Raw genomic sequence first — 15,635 nt, 5'->3', positions numbered from 1 at the left:
GGGAATAGTTAGATAAAATAAAGCAGCTGCCCGATTTTGAATTGCTTCAAGGTTTACGGTTAGTGATGCTTGATTGTTATCCCAAATGACAGCTGCATATTCAACTTTTGAGCGATCTAGGGTTTTGTAGAGTGTCAATTTTACCGAAGTTGGAATGGTAGAAAAGTTACAACGAAGATATCCTAACATGCGATTAGCATTAGCAGTAATACAATTAGTATGCATATTCCACGAAAGATCATTAGTTATGTCAAGGCCAAGATATTTGTGAGTGTTAACGTATGCTAATGAAGTGACATTCAGTACATATCGACACTGATTGCTATTGCTGGTTTTACATGATATGCGCATCGATTTACACTTGTTAGCGTTCAGCTTCATGAGTCATTTTTTAGACCAGAGTGATACAGTGTGAAGATCCCCTTGCATTTTATCTGAATCATCATGTTTAGTGATCTGTCGGTATATTACGCAATCGTCTGCGAACAGATTAATTGGTGATGACTTTACACAGTTAGGGAGATCATTAATATAAATCAAGAAGAATAGAGGTCCCAAGACGGAACCTTGTGGCACTCCGGATTAACTGTTGACAAAGCAGATGAAGAGTTATTGGTTGAGGCATATTGAGTTCGATTATAAAGAAAGTGCTTAATCCAAGACAACACATTTCGGTCAATATTAAGCTGATTAGGTTTATGGATAAGTAGGTTATGATATACGGTGTCGAAAGCTTTGGCAAAATCTAAAAAATATACAGTCAATATCGAATCCTTGATCTAAGGCGGCAAACAAATCGTTAGTGAAACAAAGAAGTTGAGTATCGCATGAAAAAGTTTTTCTGAAACCGTGTTGAGATGGATGGAAGAACGAGTTGCTTTCCAGGAAATCGATGAGGTGCGAATATATTACGTGTTCTAAGAGTTTGCATGGGATGCTAGTTAATGAGATGGGTCGGTAGTTCTCGGGAGATACTGCGTTACCTGATTTATCCACTGGAACCACCCTCACCGTTTTCCAGTTGCGACATAGCGACGCACGGAGCGGTAGATATTCGGCCAGAAGAACCGGCATCGTACGCGGTCGTAAGTACGCAAAACGATAAGATGTCCCGCCGTCGGCGCATCGTGAAGTTGTTCGAGAACCATGCATCGCCGATGACGAGGAAGGACAAGGAGCAACTCAGGGCCATCAGGGTTGACATTGCGGCGGCAGAGGATGCCGTCGTGGAGAACGAACATGCGGCACGTGGCGTACCTGCTGCCAGATTGCACTCCGGCGATGATGGACTGTAAGGATTCGTCGCGTTGTTGTTCGGCGCGCATGTCGGTCATGTCAAGAAAAGCCATCACGCACGTCACCGGATCATGCACAGCAGGAGCAGGGGGATCCACGGGGTGACGAGAGAGGCAGTCAGCGTCCTTGTGCAGACGTCCAGACTTATAGTTGACCGCAAACAAAAATTCGTGGAGCCGCAAAGCCCAGCGACCAAGCCGTCCTGTCGGGTGCCGGAGGGAAGACAGCGAGCAGAATGCGTGGTGGCCTGTAATGGCCGAAAACGTGCGACCGTACACATATGGCCGGGACTTGGCGACAGCACAAACTAAAGCCAAGCATTGCCGCTCAGTGATGGAGTAATTTCTCTCGGCAGAGGACAGCAGGCGACTGGCGTAAACTATCACGCACTCGGTACCATTCTGTTGTTGGGCGAGAACAGCGCCGATATCATGGCCGCTTGCGTCAGTGCGGACTTGGGTCGGTGCAGATAAATCAAAGTGGGTAAGTATGGCAGGTGTGGTCGGAAATCCGATGAGAGCGGCGAACGCGTGAGCCTGCTCCGGCCCCATGAGAATGGCGTGTTCTTCTTTAGAAGATCTGTCAAAGGCCGATCAACGTCGGCGAAGTTTTTGACGAAAAGGTGAAAGGAAGAACACAGGCCGACGAAGCAGCTTACGTCAGACGCAGAACGTGGCACAGGGAAACTGCGCATGGCGCGAACTTTTTCGACATCTGGTTGGACACCGTATGTGCCAACGAAGTGTCCTAATACGGTAATCTGACGGCGCGAAATTGACACTTCGTCAATTAAACTACTTTTTTTCTCTGACCAGTTAAACTTGAAGAGAACACTGGCAACACATACAATACTGAATTTATGTAGGAGGTGAATAATTACCTGCTTAACACTTCAGTTGCCTTGTTACACCCTATGGAACATTTATTTCTTGCACCACAGAAATAAATACACGCAGAAAAATACTCGCATTTTGTAATGTCGCGATAAACGAAACTTATTTTTCCGTTCATAAAATACCATTATGCAGCTCGGAGAAGGGCACGTCTCACACCGCTTAGCACCGCGGCAGCCGGTTGCAGGATTCCAACATAACGGCGTAACCCGCCGTGGTTGCTCAGTGGCTATGGTGTTAGGCTGCTGAGCACGAGGTCGCGGGATCGAATCCCGACCACGGCGGCCGCATTTTCGATGGGGGCGAAATGCGAAAACACCCGTGTACTTAGATTTAGGTGCACGTTAAAAAACCCCAGGTGGTCGAAATTTCCGGAGTCCCCCACTCTGGCGTGCCTCATAATCAGAAAGTGGTTTTGGCACGTAAAACCCCATATATCATATATATTATTATAACGGCATAGCCTGGCCCGACGCTAGGTGGTTCCACTTTCCCAAGAATATAGTCAAGTTAAAAAGATCCTTAGTAATGAAGCCGTCGTCGCCAACGGATAGCCAGAAACGCGGAAAGAGGCCGGATAACGTGCCAGATGGTTTCTGGGTTCGGTCGGGACCGAGTTCACCCGGAGTTTGAGCGATAAACACGCACACACGCACGTACCTTGTCGAGGTCCTCCGGTCGTATGGAGTTTCTCAGGTGACCCAGCAGCGCGTACTTGTGCGGCGTGTCCAGAAGCTCCAGCAGCACCGCAACCAAGGCATCCACCGTCATGGCACGCGTCTCGTACTCGTTCCGGTAGTAGGCCAACGAGATGCGCGCGCTGCACGGCACAAGCACCCCCTGCTGCACTAGTTATTGCCTACTTGGCTTTATTTATTGGCCATGCTGCTCTACAGAGAACGCAACAAGCGGTTCAAAGCGAATGAGCAAGGACTTTCCCAGAAACCACTTTTCTTTTACCCCCTCCAGTTGTGCACCCTGCAAGGCACAGCGACGACGGTGTGATTCTGGGTGCGCTGAAATCGTGCGACGAGTGCCGTCTGCACCCGAAGTGTACCTCTAGAATTCAGAGTGAAGGTGATAGAAAACCTTGATGGAGCGGACATCGTATGTCGTATATGTATACAGGGTGTATCACGTAACTTGAAAGAAAGATAAAAAAAAGTGGCTAAACGTATCTCGGGGGATCCAACATGTGGTTTGCCGTTATCAGGCATTCCTAAAATATCTTTATATTCCACTTAATTAGTTAATTAAGTGAGGTCATTTATTCAAAACATTACATATTCACTTTAGGGCGAACTGCGTTTCGTTACGTTATTCAAAAACATGTTCAACAAATATTTTTTTTAAAGCGCCTAGTTGGAAAGGTGTCACCGGTTATCAAATCTTCCTGCTGCCAAGCCATCTCGTCCATTCATTCCTTTTTTGTCTTTTTTTTCATCGGAAACGATAGCAGCCGGCTTCAACCATCATCACGGCAAGCTTAGCGTAACATAAACGAAAGTATGCTTCGACCGCTCGCCATTCCCATCTGGTTGCAAGATTCAGCGCTCAATCAAAAGCCATCTTATCATGCTTTTCTGTACGGCTAATTTACTCGCACGTAGCTCACTGAATCTGTTATGCTTACAAAGTTGGTATCCCACTGTATTCAGCATATATTTTCTTGAATTATTACAACCCTGGAAAAGCTAAATAATGGAATTACGTTCACACTCAGACATCCTCCTTCAGAAGCACGGACTTAGTATCAGCTCTCGTTTATTCTCGTTATGAAAGTATGGTTTTCCTTTTCCTTTCTTTTTTTTTGATGGAAAGGGAGTAGGATATATATATATATATATATATATATCCCAAGTTGTTTTTTCATTCACTTTAATTTCCATTAATTTATCATTTCATTACTTCATTTATTAAGCACAAGTAATTTCCCCTATGTTGTCCTTGGTATCAGTGTTTGTTGGCTTCTTATGCTATGACTAATAAAAATTGGGCCCCTCGGTTAACCCCCTTTCTTCTCGTTGATATATATATGTATATATGTATATGATTACTGTACTCTAACGAAGGCTGGTCAACCAGCCGAACCGAACACGTTCAGTAAATAAGTCTTCTCCTTCCTGCGTGTATGTATGTATGTATGTATGTATGTATGTATGTATGTATGTATGTATGTATGTATGTATGTATGTATGTATGTATGTATGTATGTATGTATGTATGTATGTATGTATGTATGTATGTATGTATGTATGTATGTATGTATGTATGTATGTATGTATGTATGTATGTATGTATGTATAGAAGAGATGAGAAAAGCAAGGAGATTAACAGAAACATAGACATCGCAAAACGGATAAAGGGAGACAGACTGATCTATAAGAAACAAAAGAAAAAACACAAAAGAGTGAAAAAAAAAATGAAACACACACAAAGAACGCAGCTGGGGTTAGGAAACTTGAATGGAACGGTAGGAGCACCCTTTCAAGCGAAGCCTTTTGGCAACAGCAGTTGTGGTCGCAAGCAAGTCGCTAATCTTCCCCTACTTTTGCCACAGGTTAGTCTCCTTTTTTCTTTCCTTTGCTTTCCAACCATGTTTTCCTCTGTGTATACCGCTGCTGCCAAATTGCGGGCTGTCTACACAATGGCGACCAATGCTATGTTGGCAAACGAAATGGACGCCTTACGCGCTGAGGTTGCTGTGATGCGTGACAGCATTAACGCGTTCAGTGAACCTTTTGAGGGCCTTAAGACGCAGAACACCGATCTCGCTATTGAAAAGAAGGCTCTGAAAGATGAAAATGGCCACTTGGCGCGCAGCGTTTCTGAATTGGAACAGTACTCGGGCTAAATAACGTAGAAATAAAAGGTGTCCCTGCAACCAAAAGTGAAAGTTGTCTTGCGGTTGCTCAGTCTGTGGGTGATGCTATAGGACGCAAAATCACTCCTGAGGATGTCGATACTGCCCATCGTGTACCAGCTAATAAAGAAACAAATATTATCGCACGCTACCACTCCCGAAAAAAAAATAAAAAACTGAGTTCGTGAAAAAGGCACGCAAGGCTCGCTTGACCATTGCGACCCTTGATTTTCCACGAAAGCATCAGAAGCCCTTATATGTAAACGAACTTCTCACGCAAGAAAGGAAACGACTGTTCCTACAAGCTCCTGAACTGAAAAAAAGCAAGTAGCTGCAATAACTCCGGACGGACCAGTGCGTAATCAAGACCAGAAGGACAGATGACAGCTGTGTCTACCATATCTCTAGTGGGGGTGACCTAGCTGTTTTCACCTAGCTTACTACTATTTGCGGCTGCGTATCTGCAACTTGCGCTAGAATGTTTTCTTGCCAGGACCTTAAAAACTTTTTCAGGGATGAAAGTCCCAAGTTATCGCTGATAAATCTTAATATTCGTAGTGTACGAAAAAACTATGACAGCCTCATTGCATTTCTTTCCGTAATTAATCACAACTTCGCTTTTATCTGTCTATCTGAGACATGTTTGTCACTGGACGACATAAATTTATATGCGCTACCAGAGTACAATAAATAAATAAATTATGGGGTTTTACGTGCCAAAGCCACTTTCTGATTATGAGGCACGCCGTAATGGAGAACTCCGGAAATTTCGACCACCTGGGGTTCTTTAATGTGCACCTAAATCTAAGTACACGGGTGTTTTCGAATTTTGCCTCCATCGAAATGCGGCCGCCGTGGCCGGGATTCTATCCCGCGACCTCGCGCTCAGCAGCCCAACCCCATAGCCACTGAGCAACCACGGCGGGTCAGAGTACAATTCAGAGTACTGCTATCGTGCTACATCACGTGGCGGCGGATCTGCAATATTTATTGCATCGTCATTGCCATAAAAACGCTGCAATGATCTTGCGTTTTCTCATTTGCTCTGCGAGTATGTATGGTTAGAATTTGATCAGAGTGTGTTTTTCAATTGATGGCCGGAACAGTGTCAGCGTGCATTTATCGTTCACCCTCATCGTCATACTCCGAGTTTTGTCTACAGTTGGAAAAGTTGTTGCACACTGCTACGAACGAAAACAAAAATGTCATCATCGGAGGAGCGATCAACATAAACATTATCGACCCTATTATTCCGTCATGTTCTGATTATCTCGGGTGTTTTCTCAGCTACGACCTTCCTTCTTTAATTACTTCTCCAACTAGAGGTGTTGTGGCTCGATTTATTACGTTAATTGATCACATAATAACCAACTTTACTACAGATAATACAGCAGAAGTCATCTAGCACAGCATAACTGACCACTGCCCCATATTGCTTATTTTAGGCACAGACAATTCCAAATCGACTGAAAGAAAGAGAAAGTGCATTTTCATTCTCAAAAATGTACCTCTATGATACAGTCAAATGACTGGACCGCCGTACTATCAGCATCTTTCGCTGAAGAGGCTGATCAGTTGTTTTTGGCTGAAGTCACACGCTGCATTCATGAATGCACTACTGCAATAATCATACCTCATTTTTTTACTTTCCCTCGAAAACCTTGGGTCACAAGGGCGCTACTTTGACGTATCTTAAAGAAAAATCGGCTCCACAAAACGGTAATTTGTGAGCCATTTAACGGTGAACTTAACTCTTAAGAAGTATTCTAACACGCAGCCGCACTTCAATGTGCCAAACAACATTACTATGAGAACAAGATTTTCTATAATGACAATAATACGAGGCGCAATCCACCTTTTTCATTTTCTGTGCTTCCCTCTGCCGCACGCCGCTGAAAACGTTTTGGAAGGGTCCCGGGGCTTTCGCCGGTTGATTTGTGTACCTGCGCCCACGTTGAGTGCACGCCAGTTTGGCGTTTCGTAGATCGCGAATCATTATTAATGGCTTCTTCGGGACAGCATGTCGTTCCTGGAAGCCATGTAGCACTCAGCGACTACTGGGTGAGCAGGCCTGAGTGTGCTGCTCTACAAAAAGTGAGGCCGGTAAAAACACGCTGAGTTCCGTTTGGCGACACAGCTGCCTTGGATTTTTGTCACTGATTTTCGTACTTGACATCGTTTTTTGTATTATTTTTACACATTATTTAGACATTTCGCATATTCGAGAAGTCTTCGAGCGCCGCTTTCTGCGTCGGATTTACCAAAGCGGTGCACTTGTTTACATCGACATCTACAGCCGCAGATCATTGTTATTCTTAAATATTGTATAAAAGGTGCATCGCTGATATAAAATGGTGTCAAAACGTAGCAAATTATGCATATCTGCGCATATGTGCCATGTTGTTACACCCTGAGACGAGTCAATATGAACGGCCGAACCACTTAAACAACGGCAACTGTAATCGAGATACATATATTACGGGCTGTTAATTAACTCATTCTCGCTTTTCTTTAACTTCATCACACAGTTTTAGGATGCCGTAGAGCGTTATTAGAGAAAACTGTGCTCGCATAAGTGCTCATTTGTAGGCCATGTTGTTCGTTCACGAAAACGCGCGGATGCCATCACTCACACGGCGTTGGTATAATTGAGTGAGGTGGTTGTTTATGCATGCTGTATACCGGATACACAGTCTTTTGTTTGCCGCTTGACGCAGAGGCAAACAGTGAATCTCTGAAATTGAGAAATGTATCGGCAAAGCAACCCGTACAGGCCCACCCATATACGTAGCGAATGCGGCCGACAGCCTACAGGTACGGTGACGCACAGACGTTGGCACAGCGCTGTGTAGCCGCTTACCGCTTATTGTGTGCGCGCCGTGCGAAGTGAAGTGCAATTGACGTCAAGTCGCTAAGGCCAGAACTGAACTATAAAAGCAGTTTCGTTGGACCTAACTGCCTACATTTCTGTTCAGGTCCGCCGGTAGTGGGTGCACGAACTTGACGGTGCCAGCTTAACCTTCGCTGAACAGGATCGACATTGGCTCAAATTTCGTGGGCACGGCTTGTGAGGGTTAAAGCTTCTGCATTTCAACTTGGTAGGCGTTCTTGAATCATTTTGAGCACGACTAATTATATATACAAGCGAAGACGCTGTCGCTATTGTGTTGTCGGTTCGACGGCCGATAGCGCGGCGCGGGGTTCGGTCGAACGATGGTCGGCACGCTGATTTTGCCGGTGCCTTCGACAAGAAAGGCTGTCTCAGTACAACTCGCGCTCGTCGGTTGCGTCGTTGTCGAGATGGTATGATAAAAAGATTTCAGTGACGCACAGTAGTCGGTCAATCGTTGGAGTGAGTGTCTTGTCGGTCTCGTATCGACACAGTGTTGCCGCGCCTTAGGAGTACGTGCAGTCAAGAACGCGCTGCCACCACCAGCAAGTGAGGACTGACGCTGCAAGAAGACTTCGTCAGCAACGTGATGTACTTAAGTGTCGCCCAAGTGTAACGCACGGGTTTTTCGTTAAATTTGCTAGCCATCCATGAAAGGCGGCAACTTCCTGGCTCACGGTGCAGTCCGGACAACTCGGACGATGTCGTGGCTGCTTTCTCTTTTAAGGTGGAGTTTCCGCACCGCACCGACGTTGAGCTACCAGTTCAACACCGTACTCTCCCACTCTGCGCATCCTTGGCCTCTACCTGCATGATTCCGGACGCAATGACCATACCCGTAAAACACTCAAGGCCCCCACGCAATTCGTGTTGCAGCTTCTACGCCGCGTATCTTCCCTGCACAAGAGTTTAGACGAAGCAGACAACGTGAAAGTTGTACATGCTTTTAGGCTTAGTCGCATTCTGTACTCCACTCCATATCTCAAGCTGAACCGCACGGAAACCGAGCGCCTGAACGCCATGATCCGCCTTGCAACTAAGGCGGCCCTAAACCTACCCTGCAGTACTAGCACAACCAACCACTTGCACTAGGCATGCATAACACGCTTCCTGAACTAGTTGAGGCGCACCTTCAGACGCAGTACTTAAGGCTTGCCGCGAGCGCCACTGGCCGCCATATCCTCGCCTCCCTTCGCATCAACATACGTGCTAATCAGTCAGCCCTTATGGCCATTCTTCGACACATTCATACACCCCTTCCAGTGAAACCCCTTCCTCGAAACGTCCATCCCGAGTATCACATCGCTCGCCGCGTAGCTCGCGCCAATGCCTTCCACAAGTATTACGGACAAAGTCGAGAAAGCCATTTGGGTAGACGCCGCATGTACAACGTATGAAACTGTAGCAGTTGCTTACAACACAACCCTACACAAACCCCTAACTCACCATCTTCCCTCGCGCTCTACACCTGAGGATGCAGAGGAGACCACCATCGCCTTAGCCCTTGCCCTTTCGGATGCTGAATACATCTTTAGCGATCAAAAGACTGCTTTGTCCAATTTTGTCAGAGGCAGGATTCACACTCCTGTCTGGAACTTGTTGAACATCCGCACCCAGAATTTACTACGCAGGGTAGAGCTCCGGTGGGTGCCGGCTCACTCTGGGAACCCCTGAAAAGAGGCTACCGATAGATTGGCCCTAGGTTTAATTTTCCGGGCTCAGGACAGCCTCAATCCGGGTTTCTCGAGGGGAGCAGGCGTAGAGCTTTGCGGAGCTCACGCAAGTACCCCGTTTGGACCGTCGGACTTACCCTCCTCCCCACCCCTCCCTGACCCACTCCCAACAGATCTTCTGGAGACGGCCCCAGACCCGCTCTCTCCAATTCCCTCAGCTGCTATCCCACTATTGTGGCATCTCCCTTACATGCTCCCTATGCGGAGACCCTCACGCCACACTCTCCCATTCCCTTTTTGGCTGCCCTGCTGATCCTCCCCCGCAGGGACAGCCCTCCATCTCAAGCTGGGACGATTGGGAGGCCCTGCTCTCGCCTACGGACCCGACATCACAGCTTGCTGCGATGTCTCGGGCTGCCGTCGTCATGAACAAAAGGAGCATGAACGTCTCGACGTGGTGTTCGACCGTGCGGTGGTCCAGGGACCCAGAGGAGTCCAAACTCACTTGCTATGAATAAAGTTTTTCTCTCTGTCTGTCAACGCCATACACAGCACGAGTGTTTGCAGGAGCGTGCGTCCGAGCGCTTTCTTTTTTTCGGGGGACTTCCCGACGCGCGGCCACGCGCGCGACCCTTCCAAAATGTTTCGCGACTAATCCGCTAGGGCAGGGTGCATGCGCCATCACGCCATGAAAGAGGCTGATTGGCAGGTCGTCAACTAATTCTTAAGTAATAAATGTCGTGAGCATTTAACAAAAATAAAAACTGAGACACAAACATACTGCCATCCAGCTGATATGACGAATGCCTTCAATGAGTATTTTAGTAGTACTTGCGATTCCCAAACAGATCCCCTCTTACAGACATTGCCTCGTCATCTTCATTCTTTCTACTTGCGACCAACAAGTGCAAAGGAAGTTCTTCATGTTAAATCTTAGCTTAGGTCTACTGGACCTGACCTAAACTCTATTCAACCATCTCGTATCAAGTTTGGTTCTAATGAACTGTCGTCAATTATATAGCAGATGATGTTAACAGAACGTTTAAAGCAGGCATATTTCCCAATTCTCTAAAGGTTGGTAAAATAACACCTGTTTACAAAAGAAAAGGCATTCGTGAACTTCTGAATAACTACAGGCCTATTTGTATTCTTTCATTTTCAGCAAACTAATTGAACGACTACTTAATACGCATTCATCAAACTATTTAGCAAAATTTAATCTACTATCACCGAAACAGTACCGCCTTCGGCAGGGTGGCTCAACCGAGCTTGCGCTTCTAACCTTCACCGATAAAGTCAGGAAGGCAATCGACCAAGGCTTGCAGGTTGGAAGTGTATCTATAGATTTAACAAAAGTTTTTGACGCCATTAATCACAAAATTCTAATAAATAAACTTGAATCTTACGGCGAAACTGGCCCGCCACTTCAGTTTATTTCTAGCTACGTAACCAATTGTACTCAAGTTGTTCAGATTGACGGCAAACTCTAATCTGCTAAGAACATATATCAAGGCGTTACTCAGAGCTCGATCCTTGGCCCGCTGCTGTTTCTACTATTTATTAACGACCTACCTAATGTTCTGACTACTACCGACTGTATATTACATGCAGACGACACGACTATTTTTTCTTGCGCTAATAATGTCGGCGAGCTACAGCGAAGTGTTAACGATGCTCTGCATAACATAACTTCCTGGTGTCGAAAGAACATGTGCGTCAATCAGCTAAAAACGGTTTTTATGGTTTTTCATTCTCTCCCGACAGTAATTTCGAAATCTATATATGTGTATCTTGACAAAATTTAATACGAATATCTGATAGCACAATTTTTCTTGGCGTAGTTTTAGACAAGCACCTGAAATTCAATCTTCATGCGCAGTCTCTTGTCCGCAAGATTTCTTTTCGAATACGAGCCATAATCAAAACCCGTTCATATTTTCAGCGCACATTATCCATTCCCTTTATCATGCACACATTCACAGCCATTTAACTTACTGAGTACGTCTGGGGTAACACATACTTCGCACACCTCTGCCAACTTCAACTCCTGCAGAATCAGGTGCTTCGTCTCATGACTTTCAGTCATTTCCTCTCCAATGCAACGCCACTTTATTGCAGTTCAAACATTCATCCTCTTCGTCAACTCTATATAAGTTATATAAGTTATTTCGTAATATTGCACATATATGTTGCTTTGTAATTAAATCTTTTGTAAATACTAACATTACTAGGTTCCCTGAACTAGATAGTCGTGTTTTACCTAAATTGCGCACAAACTATGGTAAGTTCACTACCACATTTGTGGAAATCAAACTGTGGAATTCTATTCCACATACCATTAGATCACCCACAGAGCAGATATTCAAGAACCAAGTTAAATATTTGATGCAACAACTCCCTCCATCCTACCAACTGACGTTTGTGATTGTAATAATAATTGACTTAGCTATAATACTGCATGTTATATTGCTCGTATTTTATTGTATTGTAAATTTGCATTGCTGTTTATTACAGAAGCTTTCTTTGCATTTTTTTTTCTTTCTAAACAGCTTTGTATTTTCTTGTTTTTCGCACTGTTCCTTACTTTCTTTTTTCTAATTGTCTGTAAAGTCACCGTAACCAATTCTTAATCTATATTTCTTTTTTTTTCATTTTGTTCATGTATGCGAGTCACCCTGACAGTTTCTAACTTTGGGACTCCCTGTGTAGTACTAATTTGGTGTAAAATTCTTTATAAAACTGACATCATTGATGCGTATACTTGAAATTGAATTGCTAGCTCCCAGCTGCATGTACAAAGATAAAATGTGGCTGTGATGCACACGACAACACTTGTCAGCGAATCAACTAGTTAATATGCAACGCCCAACACATGCTGTAGCCCCCCTTTATTGTACAGTGAAATAACGCACACGTGTATTGCGTTCCGCGGTCAGCACAGCTTGGCCTTTCCGCCCAGAAATAAAGTGTTTCTGTGAGCAAAACATTTATAGGGCCGCAATAAATTAACTAGAAAAAAAGGGCACACCACTGGCAGTATACATGGCGCGACAAACACGTTGATGCATCGGTGTTGAAGGTCTTTCTACGCCGCCTGGCCTCGTATTTGCTCATCTTATAGGATGCGGTGCAAGTGTTTGTTCTGGGAGCACAAAGCAACCCACGGAGGTCGTCACGCAGAGCTGTAGCGTTTATCAAAAATGAGAAGAACATCAATTGCTTATGGTTTTATCCTAATCTGCTCAAGCTCCGCGGAAAGATACACTTATTCAACTATGCCCCCCCCCCCCCCCCCCCTCCCTCGTTTATTATCGCCTCTTACATGGCTTCATAGTCATACTAAACAGAGCGAAGAAGCTTCTAATACGCTAACGCAGGCAAGGAGCAGCGCTATCGTTTTCTTTTCGTTTTTTCTTTAAGAAGCCGCTGCCCACGATAGTGTTCCGACGCTTTACATGGCGGCTCTACTTTACCCTGACGAATAGACAGGATAGCTAACTGCACACACCTGGTGTGTAGGCGATTTTTTGGTATGGAAACAACTTAAGGACAAGGGAGAAGATATATTTTATTGACAGGGGAGACCTCAGCTGGTGCGCTGTAGTCCAATGGTCTGCACGTGGGAAGAAGCGAGTGAAAGTGCAGGAATGGATGATAATGAGGAAGGTAATTTCTTATTCTATCGTCCATTGGACGAGTGCACTTAGTACAGGACCGCTGTATAATGAAGAAGAAAAAGGAAATCCACTTTATGCACAACGGAGCGCAAAGGCGCATGCTAAGGCATTTCACATACACGATTACACGCATCGCACAGAGGCGCCGATGCACGACGCGAAAAGACGCCTCTTGGAAAATGCCGTTATCTCGCGACAACGCCTCCAGTAGGTAACGCTAAATGCGTCCGCGCTACCCCATCTTCCAAGATATTGCTTACAAACGGGGTCCAAGCACCCCAGTGGCGCGAAAAAAAAGAAAGAAAAAAAAGCCCTACAGCTATACCAATGGCTGCAGCCTTCGATGAAGAGAGCGACAGAGGGAATGGAGGGATTCTGGGTGCGGAGCATTTGGTTGTGAGACAGGACTATAAAATCAGCACTTGCTTCAGCGGCTGCCACTCTGAAAGTGACTACCCGCATGGAAAGCACTGAAAAAAAAAAGCAGTGCGCCACGGGGCAGTTGGGATATGCCGTTGCACTGAAACGAGGGAGGGGAGCACGAGATCGAATCACGAGGTCACGCGTTCAATTCCCGTCCCCTTTGAGATGCAGGCCTCTGCCTGCGATCTTTCATTACCCCTGACCTGCGCAGCCGACGCGTTTTGCGCGCAATCGCCCAGTGAACACGTGTTCAATCTACTAAGGCGTCACCAGCATTAAGAAGTCTACGCGGCGCACACTTCTCATGCCTCCTTTCTTTTAGCTTTCGCTCTAACAATGTGGACCCGTAAGCTCCGAACTCGTGTACGCCCGAAGTAACGGTCCGCTTCCCGCAAACAATAGAAACAAACACTGCACAATAGCAATGCCCGTTAAGGCGCAAGCTGTTTGCGGCCTAATGTGCACGAAGGTCGCTGTAACGTAGGTGTAACTCCTCCTCACCTCGGCGAGAGTAGTTCGGCGCACTTGGCGTCCAGTGCCTCTTCGATTTCCTCGCTGGTCTGGCGCCGAGGGCTGAGGCGCCGGCTGCTGCCACGGCTAACGTGGGAGGGCATGGGATCAGCCAGGCCACACTCTAGTCGATCCACGTCACCGCGCACAGTGCCGTAACTGTGGTGGGCCACCATTCTGAAACAATGCATTTAGGTGCTCGTGAGCTATCCGCACATTGTGCCAACATTCTCTACAACGCATGTCTGCGAGGACCATTTTAAACCGGCTGGACTGGAGACCATTTTTTGAGTCAAATATACATGGACCATGGTCACATCAGCTTGTGGCCCCGAAAACCTATTCGTGCACTGTTGCTGTTCTTGAAGTGCATCGGCCTTAGTGGCCGCTTATAGTCCTCTCGTATATACTCCCACGTGCATGCGGTGTTCACTATTTCCCTCCATTCCACTTCTCTCTTATTCCCGGTGTAGGGTTGCTAGCACGGCGCTCGGCTGTTGGCCTCCCCAGTTTTGCTATCGTTGCATGATCTCTGCCTCTCAAACATTTCAATTGTTCCAATGCAGTATGCATTTCAGGTTTGAAATCCGGAAAGATGCGGCCGGTGTCCGGTCCCGTGTTCTTTCCTCAACTAATACAAGTAATGTGAAAGAGTTATAAACAACATTTATTTCATAAGGGTACCGACATTATTTTTTACATAATTAGGGGCCGGAGAAATCTGAACAATAAAAATGTTCCTACAGCCAATCTTTAATGGCAGTCAATGCTTTATTACTTGACTATGCTTTCATAAACATGCTCAACTTCATAAAATATGCGCTGAAAATTAGATTTACCTGAGCTCCTAATGGAAACGTTGGAAGCATGATGCTTTAGGACTAATTTAATTCATTTAGTAAGAAAATAGGAATTTGCTTTAACACAATGTAACAACATTTCATTTCCAAAAGTATACCTTAGCATGCCTCAATACAAGATCGTGCAAGTAAGAAAAAATGAAGAAAGGACGACTGTGAACACTGTATACATCAAAGCACCCGTAATATTTCTAGCGTATGCCCGGACTAATGAAGAAGCCTTTTACGGTAACGAAATTCATTGTTTCAAAGCCAGTGACTCCGACCAAGTATTACATAGAGTATCAATATATGTTTGTAGCGTAGGTGGAGCCTTTGCTGGCCATAAAGGGAGGGGTCGAGCAACACTGAACTAAATCCGCATCGGCTCTGCCCAACCCATACAACCAGCAGCTTCAGCAATGAATTTCAAAAAGGAAATGACTAGATTAGGCAACACTGAGCTGCGAACGGCACAACAGGTCTTCCACACTTGGCCGCAACTCGTCATTGTTATTTATTGACTATGACAGAATGGGACGTTCCACCAACTGAACGGTCCGCTATCCCA

The 15,635-nt window shown here is 45.6% G+C and overlaps 1 protein-coding gene across 1 annotated transcript in view; it reads right to left on the bottom strand.

The window, feature by feature from the left end:
* Positions 1–15,635, bottom strand: part of LOC135905862 (whirlin-like) — a 639,865-nt gene that overhangs the window by 325,746 nt on the left and 298,484 nt on the right. The window contains exons 7-8 of the mRNA XM_065436976.2: positions 14,217–14,402; positions 2,850–3,009 (exon numbers count right to left, since the gene is read on the bottom strand). Coding sequence (XP_065293048.2) covers positions 2,850–3,009; positions 14,217–14,402 — 346 coding nt within the window. The remainder of the gene's footprint in view (positions 1–2,849; positions 3,010–14,216; positions 14,403–15,635) is intronic.

The sequence above is a fragment of the Dermacentor albipictus genome, unplaced genomic scaffold, assembly GCF_038994185.2.
Source record: "Dermacentor albipictus isolate Rhodes 1998 colony unplaced genomic scaffold, USDA_Dalb.pri_finalv2 scaffold_14, whole genome shotgun sequence".
Taxonomy (NCBI): Eukaryota; Metazoa; Arthropoda; class Arachnida; order Ixodida; family Ixodidae; genus Dermacentor; species Dermacentor albipictus.
The sequence above is the reverse complement of the archived record's forward strand: the minus strand, read 5'-3'. Positions and strand labels throughout refer to the sequence as shown.